Source organism: Erinaceus europaeus, chromosome 7, assembly GCF_950295315.1.
Source record: "Erinaceus europaeus chromosome 7, mEriEur2.1, whole genome shotgun sequence".
NCBI lineage: Eukaryota > Metazoa > Chordata > Mammalia > Eulipotyphla > Erinaceidae > Erinaceus > Erinaceus europaeus.
In genome coordinates this window covers 112332502-112342940 of record NC_080168.1, presented here as the reverse complement: position 1 = coordinate 112342940, position 10439 = coordinate 112332502, and the positions used below count along the sequence as shown (strand labels likewise).

Here is a 10439-nt window from a genome sequence, read left to right as displayed (position 1 = left end):
AATTGAGAGAAGCATGCGGGAAAGCATGCCCCACCCTGGAGGTTCCAGGACTGGGGGAAATATAGGCTCTATAGTGGAAATGTGAGGTTCCTGCTGTCTTTACCCTATATTTCTAAAGATTGCCTATTCACCTGAGCAATCGCTTAGAAAAAAAAAAAAAAGCATGAAGTTGCATCTGCTTCTAAGAAAGGCATGAAAGGCAGTGATGAGTCCGGAGCATCCCAAGATGCAGTGGAGGTGGTAGCATCCTGCAATTCATCCAGGGACCTTGGATCTTGGATGAGTCAGGTCCCAGATCACTGGTCTCCACGTATAGAAGAGAGGTGGCCTGAGATAAAGATTCCTTTGGAGAAGTGAAAGTACCCTGACCCTGTGTGAGTTTCACAAGTTTATTGGTGAGGTGTGTAAGGCAGAGGGGTGAGCCTGATCAAGGGCAAGAACTCACATATTAAGGACACCAGTGTGTTTGTTTGATAGGGCCTGCCTGTATGGAACTCACAGCAGGTGCAATTTGCAGGAATCATGCAAGATACACTCTGGTAACCAGGTGTTTCAGTTCTAGCATGACCTATAATTTCATGTACCCATGGAGCTCAAGGCGAAATAACTATTTGGGGCAGTTTCTGGAAGGGGCAGCACAGAGTCTGGGGCTAACCTGGAGGGGAAACAACCCCCTGCTTGGGGACAACAGACCTGACCAGATCTTCCTTTTCTGCAGTGCTTCAGGAAGAAGGTTGACTTGTAAGCCCTTAAGTGTGGAGGCAAAAGGATGGGCTAAGACAGACTAGGGTAAAGAGTTGGAGTGAGGAGGGGATGTGGGTGGCAATGAAAAGCAAGAATATGATGAATTTCCTAGAAGTGAGTCCAGAGGAAGCCAGGTGAGGAGTAGACCCCCCTACACACCACCCTTTTATCTTGTGGACTTCTTGGTGGGTGAACTCAGTGCTGAAGTCTTCCCAGGGGGCTCCTTGAATTCACTTGCACTCCCCAGCTTGGTTTTAGCCTCTCCTCCTCGGGGACTGAAGTTCCCACTGCCTGTGACGCAGCCCCCAGACATCATGCCATAGCCCCCACAGACAGAGCTGGGTCGGTAGCCATAGGTGCCTGCACTGCCAAAGCCAAAGCCAGTCCCTGTGCCTGAGGGCCCCGCCGTGGAGCTGCTGATGACTGCTGTGGAGAAAAGACAGAAGGCAAGTGTGTCAGCCCCAAAACAGTGCTGGCCCTACATTCCCTCCAACCTCTTCGCCCCAGCTAGCTTAACCATCTCCTTCTTAAGCAAGCTATTCACACCACCCACAAATAGGGACTTAATGCCACACACTCATTTCCAAAGCAGCACAAGCACTGAGAAGCCTAGCCCAGAACCCACAAGATGCCCACATCCAGTTTCTGCTTTGAACCAAGAACAGTGGCAAGGCCTTCGCCCTGAAGAGCAGGCAATGCCCAAGTGTCACAAAAACCAACAAGCCTTGCATTTAAAAAACATTCTGAAGTTATTGTTTGTTTTTTATAAAGAACTTCCTGACCCCGTGCTCTGGGGTAAATTTTGCTGGCCTCTCTCAGGAGCTGCATGGAGCCAGCATTGGCATTGGCTCTGCATGAGGCTCTGTGCTCCAGTCTCTACTCCCTACTCTCACCTTACGTCCTGCAGAGAAGCAAGATGGGAAGAGAATTTCACCTGGGACAGGTAGGGCTGATGGGGAAAAGGCCATGAGAAGCATGAGGATGTGATGAGAGCTGACCCTGGGGGCAGAGGTGGCATCCTCAGCAGGGAGAGGAGTCCTGACATTGGTGCTTCTCAGGCTGTTCCACAGGGCACCTGGCTTTGTGTTTACAAGTGAACTAAATGTATACCCACAGAGGCTGAAATACTCACAGATGCTCACAGCATTGGTATATTCTCCGGACATCCTGCAGGGAGAGAGAGAAAAGCACAAGAGAATCTTTATCACATGTAACCTGACTGACTGTCCCTGCAGTGAGAATCTCAGCACAATAGCTTTGTCCCCAGAACTCCTCTACTGGGCTTACTGCACCCACATGTCTTCTTCCCCCCGACTCCCATCAGTCCACTTTCCCCACTTCAGAGCCATTAACACTGACAAGCTGGGAGCCCACAGACATAGCAGGCACCCCTGGGTCCCTTCTGTGAGGTTTCTCTTGAGGTTTTTTGTCCTTTTTTTTTTTTTTTTTTTTGGTTTGTTTGTTTTGTTACCCCTGTGAGGCTACTATTTGACTAAATACATGTAGAAGTATTAACATCAGAAGTTGCCACTAGTAAACTAAACCTGCAATTCTAGGCCAGTAGCTGCTCTCTTGGTCACATTTATAAACAGAGTTTTATCAAAAGTCACTGCTTTCCTTACCACTCTCCTAATTGTTTCTATAACCCTGTATAACTTATACTGTTAAATAGTGATATGGTAAGATTTTTTTCTTCATTAACTATAGCTTTTAAGTCTTTTTAAAAATGTATCTATTTATTATTATATAGAGACAGAGAAAAATTTAGAGAGGGGAAGAGAGAAGGAGAGGAACAGAGAGATACCTGCAGCCCTGCTCCACCACTTGTGACACTCTTCCCTGTAGGTGGGGATCAGGGACTTGAACCTAGGTCCCTGCACTCTGTAATGTGAGTGCTTAACCAGGTGCATCACTACATGGCCCCAACTCTGTCTTTCATAACAGAATATTGCATTTCTATTAAAAAAAGAGCTTTATATCTTCTAGGTAAATAGAAAACCAATATTACCTGATCAGAAAAATAACAAAATAAGAACAACAACATAATAATAATAGCTGTCAAAAAATTTTAACATGTTATTGTCTACCCAGAGATTCTGAACCTGGGCACCACTATCTTTTTATTAACAGGGTTGTCTGTAGTTGTTAAAGACATGGTACCAGGACCAGAAGGAGAGCTGCAAAGATGGTATCTCACTGTCAGACAAGATGCTAATGAAGGTTGTACTGTGAGTGACCCATGAAGCCGGCCTCAACCCCTCCAGCAGCCTGTGCCACCCCCACTCTCTAGGGAGCAGTCAGGGGACTGTAAAAGCTCTTCCAGCTCTGTCAGGATAAGACCTCATCTCCTCCACCCCACCTGCACTCCTCGCCCTCCAGCAGCTTCCTGTAGGTGGCGATCTCGATGTCCAGGGCCAGCTTGGTATTGAGGAGCTGCTGGTGCTCACGCAGCATCCGGGCCAGCTCGTCCTTGGCCTGGTGCAGGGCTCCTTCCAGCTCGTCCAGCTTGGCCCGGGCATCCTTCAGGGTGCAGTCCCCCCGCTGCTCAGCGTCAGCGATGGCCATCTCCAGGTTGGAGCACTGAAGGCGAGAAGGTCCTGTGTCCACTGAGCTCTAATGCTCTGAACATCACTTCACTCCACATCTGCTGGCTCAGAGGTGGAGAGACCCACCTCCACTCACCTGACTTCTTAGAGCAAAATCCCTGTCAGTCTGTGACTGGGGGTTCACTGTTCTCAGCCTTTGGCTTTCTCAAAAGGACCTTCCAGGATCTGGCGGTAGTGCAGCAGGTTAAGCGCACATGGTGCCAAGTGCAAGTAAGGATCCCAGTTTGAGCCCCTGGCTCCCCACCTGCAGGGAGGTCGCTTCAAAAGTGGTGAAGCAAGTCTGCAGGTGTCTTTCTCTCCCCCTATCTGTCTTCCCCCTCCTCTCTCCATTTCTCTTTGTCCTATCCAACAACAATGACATAAATAACAACAATAATAATAAACACAACAACAATAAAACAACAAGGAAAACAAAAGGAGAAAGAAAAAAAGCCTCCAGGAGCAGTGGACTCGTGGTGCAGGCACTGAGCCCCAGCAATAACCCTGGAGGGAAAAAAAAGGGGGGGACCTTCCATTTGCTCCTTACTTCAGAAGGAGCTAAGTGTGGAGGGGTGAGACCAAGGGCTCCCTTTGAGGGTGGAGCTCTGAGATGGGGGGGGACAGCTCCCCCTTCCCTTGGCAGTGAGCCTGAAGAACCCCAAGTCCCCTCACCTGCTTCTTCACACTCTCAATCTCCGAGCGCAGCCTCTGAATGAGCCGTGTCAGCTCTGAGATCTCATTCTTGGTGTGTTTGAGGTCGTCCCCGTGCCTGCCAGCCACCAGCTCCAGTTCCTGGAACTAAGTGGACATCTGGGCTCAGGGCCAGGCTGAGCTTGGCCTAGCTAACAGTGGCTTGGCCTGGGCAGATGGATCCCCGGCTTCCCCAGATCTACCAACAGCCCATTTATAAGGTCATCTAGCTTCTCAGCCAGGCCAGCAGATGCCGAGCTGGCCCCTTCTTGGTCCCAGATTCAGGACTCCTCCTCAATCCTCTTCTTGAAGGTGGAAAGTAGGGTGCTTCCTGTGAGCCTATGACTTATCTCTGGTGTTCACCTTGAAACAGTAGACTAGGGAGGACTGATGGCCTTCTCCTATTCCTGCCAGTCCTTGCAAGCAGACAAGCCTTCCCCATACACTGTCAGGACAGAGGCACAGACCCCCAGCTCTGACACCATACACCTTTCTTCTCAGATCAATGGACAGCTTCCTCCTGCCCTTCCTCTCTCAGCCCACCCCTCCCAAGCTCTTATTGCAAAATGTCTCTTAACCAGAGTCCCCTCTGGATTTTTGGTCTAAACACCATGGAACTGGCTTGGAGATTCAGCAAAACAGCCACAGCAAGTTACTTAAACTGCCCTCAGTGCCAAGTTCATCTTAGAAGGGGAATGATGCTAGTTATTCCACCATTTCCCTCATAGGTCAGCGTCATTCTGCTGCTGGGACTACACAACTATAATACCATTCTGTGAGAGTTCAGCTCTCAGCAAAGAAGTACGGGCATGAGCAATGTACAACAAATAATCCAAAAGTCAGGTCTGTGTAGACTGGCCAGGAAGAGTGTTGGGTTTGCCCAGCCATTGATGGCTTGTTTGACCACTCAATCATCCATGAAAACAGACTTGCAGGAGCGGGTTGGGCATTGTGGACATGAGTGGAAGCCTTTATCAAGAAGCCTGGACTGTTTTTCTTTTGTGCCTTTGGAACTTACCCTACCCACACAGACCAGATCTTTCTGTCCCAAGGGCACCAAGGATGTTGGGGGAGGGGTGACAAGATAAGGCCTCAAGAGTGTGAATTTATTTGGATAAACATCAGAAACAATTAGGAAGTTGTCATCTTGATCTGAGAGACCAAATTATCTCAAGAATCTTTTCCCCACCCACAACCCATTAGAAGAGTTATGATCTCAGGGACTCAGACTCCCCCTTGATCTATGGAGCTAGACTGGGATAAGAAGGCAGAAGTTGCCTGATCTCAGATCACACTGAAGAGACCCCTTAATTTACTGTAATTAACTGGGGAGTTGAGAGGCTCACTCCCCATATCAGACTCAGTTCAAGAGTCTACCTCCAGAAAGTCACTCCTGCCAGCCCACCTGGTCCTAGTGCCCTGCTATGTCTCTCAGACTTCACAGGTCTGCATGTGCCACCATCATTGACACTCAGATCTGTGTGTCTCCAACATCTGCTGTGGTCCAGGAAGGTCCTGAGAACACAACTGGCTTTCTCCTCTCTTTGGGCTTCCTCCGAGCTCAGAACAGTACCACACCCCCAGACAGCCATTGTGGGGGCCAGTATGGGGTCATGGTGGGTCACCAACTGAACCAGTGGCCACACAGCATATGACGCTGGGGATGTAGCTCACCTTGGTCTGGTACAAGGCCTCGGCCTCGGCCTTGCTCTTCAAGGCAATATCCTCGTACTGGGCGCGCACCTCAGAGATGATGCTGTCCAGGTCCAGCTTCCGGTTGTTGTCCATGGACAGGATAACAGATGTGTCACTGATGTGGGACTGGAGCTGAGAGATCTCCTTCATGGGGACAGAGAGGAATGGGATGCTTCTTGGGTTCATAGGGATATGCCGCTGGCCAAGCAGCATCCCCCAAGATACAACTGTCTCCCCCAAAGTATCATTTCAGGGTGGAGAATATTCCAGCACATCTAAAATGCAGATGGACTCAAAACAGTCCAAGAAAGAAAGAAAGAAAGAAATCCCTATGCCTGTATCTTGAGAAAGATGAGGCATCAAAGGTAGAAGGGAGGAAGCATGACTCTAACACTAGAGAAATAAAGTCACAGGGGCCCAAGGAGGTTTGGACAATAGGCTGAGACTTGAAGCAGGAAGGCCCCAGAGGCAGTTGAAATATTCAAGGACAATCACTGCTCCATCCCTGGAGATTCCCACCTAAGACCCACAGAAATGCTCCAAAAGGCAGAGAAGATGGACAGAAGTGAGACTTGTCTGGAGTCAGCGTTTTCTGAAGGATCAAGGATGGGGCCATGTGGAGGCCAGGCTAAGACTCTTGACTTTAATCTAGAGAGTTCCCCACATCCAGATACCAGACCCAGAGAGTTATGGAAGAGCGACCACACAGCTGTCTGTCCTTTCAGAGACAGGGCTGGGGTAGGGCTGGGCAGTCTTACCCCCTCATACAAACACTTGAAGAACTTGATTTCTCGGTCCAAGGCATCCACCTTGGCCTGCAGCTCCACTTTGCTCATGTAAGCTGCATCCACATCCTGGGGAAGATCCAGAAACCACCTCCTGAGCATCACTGTCTCCACACCCAGACAGGACTTTCCCAAGAACCCACAGCCTAGCACCCCAGCTCTGCTGCCCAGTGCCCCAGGGAAAAGGGGTCAAGACCATCCTATCAATCTGCCAGAGGCAGCCACTCCTCTAAAAGTAGGCCTGACCCCCAAGGTGAGGCAGAATTGATAAGGGGTAGCAATGCTTTGCATGTCCACAGCCAACTCCATTTACACAAAACACAGGGACAGACAAGGTGATGTATATCAGCAAAAAGTCAGAGTGCTCCTAAGTATACCAAGCTTAAGACCAAGCCATCTCCCTCTGGGGCTCCTACTCCAGGCACCCATGTAGGGACCACACACCTCAGTGCCACCTCTCTCCCTGCCTGAGCCCTTCACATAGGTCCCTGAGTGACTGATGGGGAGCTAGCTACCATTCCTCACCTTCTTAAGCACCACAAATTCATTCTCAGCAGTTGTGCGCTTGTTTATCTCCTCCTCATACCTGTGGAAAATGTGTCACAGTGAGCAGGAGGTGTGTTTAGTGGAATGAGAGAAGAAAATTCCCTATTGTACACACACACATACACACACACACACACACACACACAAACACACTTGTTGTCTTTGTCACCAGGGTTTCACCACTCTGGGCTGATGTTTTCAAATAAAGAGAAACAGAAATAGAGAGATGGAAAGATGTCACAGCAGTCACAGCATTGAAGCTTTCTCTGGGCTAGAAACGGTTACCCTCATGGCGAAGCAGGTGCACCAACCGAGTGAGTTAGTTTATTGGTTCATCTCTTACCAGGTATTATTCTGCATCTTTGCAATTTTACCAACTCGCTAGGATAGTTTGGCCAGATACAGAATGGTTTGAGGTCTGGACTTCCTCTGATGCAGGAGGGGAAGTAGGTTCTTCTTCCTCCCATCCCAATTCCAAAACATAAGTACATGCCAATACCTCTTCCAGCCAGGATTTGTGTGTCACCCCATCTGTCTAACACCTCTACCAGTGACTCTACCTCATCCCCAAGCATGAGTCCCAAGGCAGCCAGAGCTTTCCTCTGGAACAGAAAGAAGTAGGGCTCAAGTGTCCAGATTCTGAGGGAATTGAGAGAGGAAACCCAAAAGAAATGTCAGACTCTCTTTAAGTCTGGGACAGGAGGGAGTGCCAACAAGGTGACTTCTTGCCAAGACAGCCCTGCCACTTCTCCAGAGGCTAACTGCCCGCTGTCCAGCACACCCAGCTGCCTAGACAAGACCCTCAGCTTTCTAGAGCAGGGGAGTTCAGAGGGGCCACTCTCCCTTGAGCTCAGTGCCCCCGAGGCCAGAGGCCACTGCCCCAACACTTGCTGGGAAATCCCAGCCCCAGGTGAGCCAGCTTAGGCTCAAGCTCCTTGTTCACCTCTTTTTATAGTCCTCCACCACTTCCCGCATGCTCCTCAGCTCCGAGTCCAGCCGCACACGGTCCCCGGACAGTATCTCCAGCTGCTTGCGCAGGTTGGCGATGAAGCCCTCGAGGATGGGCTCCAGGTTGTCCTTGCAGTTGTTCAGGTCCAGCTGCTGCAGCAGCTCCCACTTGGTCTCCAGCACCTGGTTCTGCTGCTCCAGGAAGCGCACCTGGAAGCCGAATCAGCAGACACTCAATGGGGAGAAACCATCAGGTTACTGCCTGGATAGGAACTGACTTCCCTTTTGCTGCGTTCCCTGAAAAAGGAATCTTTGACCCTTTGAAAATGTCACCCATGTCCCTCCCCACATGTCTGGTTGAGAGACTCCTTGTGGGGGCAGCCCCTAAGATCAAGAGGGGCTTCCATGTAATTTCCCTCTAGTCTAGATCTGTTTCCACTAGAAGTATAGACTGTGCCTAGCCAGCCTTGGTCACCCCTCCCTGTCAGGCAAGCCTTTAGACTTCTCAACTGGACTACACTAGGCTTCATTCTCCTGGGCACTTCTGCACCGAGGACCTAGTGATCTTGCCTGTTCTCTGCCTTCTCTCTGTGTCTTCTTCCATCATGATTTCTTCCAGCCTAGACAGAGAGGGACATTCAGCTAACCAGGGACTTCAGGGTTCTCTCTTATTGCTGTCATATCTAACTCTAATCTTAGAACACTTCCCCAGGGGAGGCATCTAACATTCTCAAGATTGCAAGACTACAAATATATCAACCCCTTGCTTAAAACTTTCCAGTGATTCCATACCACCCGCAGGATCATATCCAAATTCTTTCCTATGTGCTTCAGGATGTACCTGCCCCCATAGACACACCACTCACATTCAACATCCTGAAAACCCAGGGTGCCCCCTACTCTCCAGATAAGTGGAGGTGGGGCCTGAGAAGGTGCATTGCTAGCAGGTGCCCAAGTGGTGCTTGGAGCTACCTTTGAGCACCACGGCTCTTGGGCACCTCTGATCCACAGCTGTCTCACCTCATAGACTGGGATTATTATAGGTTATGAGTCTATCTTCTGCACAGAGTCTGGGCTGATCTGAGTCCCAGCAGAGCAAAGAAACTGGGCTTTGCAACTTTCTAACCTTCCTATGACACCAAGGACCTCTCTGACTTCTAAGTCTCACACACGATCACTTTCCTGCTTCTCTACTCTGAGACCACGTTCCTTACCTCCTAGAAGCCCTCCCAGACTGAACTCTCTGCCTCCTGTCACTGCTGTGACCTCCCCTTGCCCCAGGAGAAGGATTTTATCCAGCTCCTTCTTGTTCTGCCTTCTGCTGTGCCTGCACCCTGGGGAGGTGTCCTGCCATCCTCTGCTTCAAACAGGGGCCCATGGAGGCAGTGGAGGTGGAGGAAGGAAGGGGATCTACACTCGCCTTTCTCCTGAAGTCTTACCTTGTCGATGAAGGAGGCAAACTTGTTGTTCAGAGCCTTGATCTGCTCCCGCTCCTGGGCTCTCACTTTCTGGATCTCGGGGTCCAGCTCCACGTTGAGGGGAGCCAGGAGACTCTTGTTGATGGTGACCTGGTGGATGCCCCCAGGTGGACACACCATGGGGCATGCAGGCCCCAGAGCCACACTGCCGAACATGCTACCTGCAAAGCCGCTGGCCCGGCCCCGGCCTAATCCATAGCCCCCGGGCCTCCCGCTGCCACTGGCCACATTGAAGGAGATGGTCCGGGCACCCCCCAGACTGTAGAGGCTCTGGCTGCCAAAGCCCCCACTGAGCCCTTTGCCCCCTGCCCGGTAGGAGGAGGCAGTGCCCCCCAAAAGCACGGCGGAGCAGCCACTGAAGCCCCCCTTTCTGGCAGCTCCAGACTTGTAGGTGAACTGGCGGCTCATGGTGACGTAGGTGAACTGGCGTCCAGAGAGCTTAGAGAAGATGCTAACCCTTCACTGCAAAGCAAATTCACCAGCCTGCGGTCTTGGGCTCCCCCTTTATAGAATTTTAGAGGCAACCACTGCCTAAGTGTGTGGGTTTACTTTGCCTGCAAGCAAGAAGTCATTTTCTCCCTTCAAACTCCAAATACCAGATGAATAGCTAGAACACCCCCACAGTGACAGGCTTGCAAACCTCCCTCATATAATTGGAGTCTTATCTAATTAATATGGGATAATTAATCTGGCCAAATTATCCTTCGAAAGATCTTGGCTGGAAGGTTCATCACAGCCTCAATTATTCTTCTTTGCTGGGGGGGGGGGGGGTTGCTGGATTGCGAGAGTACAGAGGAGAGACCTTTAATTGACAGTGTCATCGGTGAGAGATCTCATGACCATACCAGATCAGATGGGCTCCTTTAGGGAGCCTGGATGAGCTGCTTTTATGTGGTTAATGCAGTCCTACATTGCTTGACTTCTCAGGCTCCTAGAGATAGTTCTCATGACTGCTCAGGGCCCTGGGC

At 50.4% G+C, this 10439-nt stretch overlaps 1 protein-coding gene across 3 annotated transcripts; it reads right to left on the bottom strand.

Moving 5' to 3' along the window:
- Positions 1 to 375: 375 nt before the first annotated feature.
- Positions 376 to 9965, bottom strand: LOC103109176 (keratin, type II cytoskeletal 73). 3 transcript variants are annotated; one of them, XM_060195311.1, is made up of 9 exons: positions 9433 to 9965; positions 7989 to 8203; positions 7025 to 7085; positions 6473 to 6568; positions 5694 to 5858; positions 4002 to 4127; positions 3104 to 3324; positions 1877 to 1911; positions 376 to 1167 (listed from the first exon to the last, which is right to left on the bottom strand). In XM_060195311.1, the coding sequence occupies exons 1-9, from the start codon at positions 9877 to 9879 to the stop codon at positions 911 to 913; spliced, it is 1623 nt and encodes a 540-aa protein (XP_060051294.1). In that variant the 5' UTR covers positions 9880 to 9965; the 3' UTR covers positions 376 to 910. The 3 variants fall into 3 exon arrangements, with proteins under 3 accessions (XP_060051294.1, XP_007518277.1, XP_060051295.1); XM_007518215.2 differs by having other exon boundaries at positions 376 to 1170; positions 9433 to 9959; XM_060195312.1 differs by lacking the exon at positions 6473 to 6568 and having other exon boundaries at positions 376 to 1170; positions 9433 to 9961.
- Between the last annotated feature and the right edge of the window lie 474 nt (positions 9966 to 10439).

What these genes read in the sequence shown, in the direction of transcription:
- LOC103109176 (XM_007518215.2), bottom strand. Translation starts at nt 9,879, where the DNA reads ATGAGCCGCCAGTTCACCTACAAGTCTGGAGCTGCCAGAAAGGGGGGC. An exon ending in CTGGAGGGCGAGGAGTGCAG is followed by an intron (nt 1,912 to 3,103) that starts GTGGGGTGGAGG and finishes CTCTCCCTGCAG; the next exon opens with GATGTCCGGAGAATATACCA. An exon ending in TACCAATGCTGTGAGCATCT is followed by an intron (nt 1,171 to 1,876) that starts GTGAGTATTTCA and finishes TTTTCTCCACAG; the next exon opens with CAGTCATCAGCAGCTCCACG.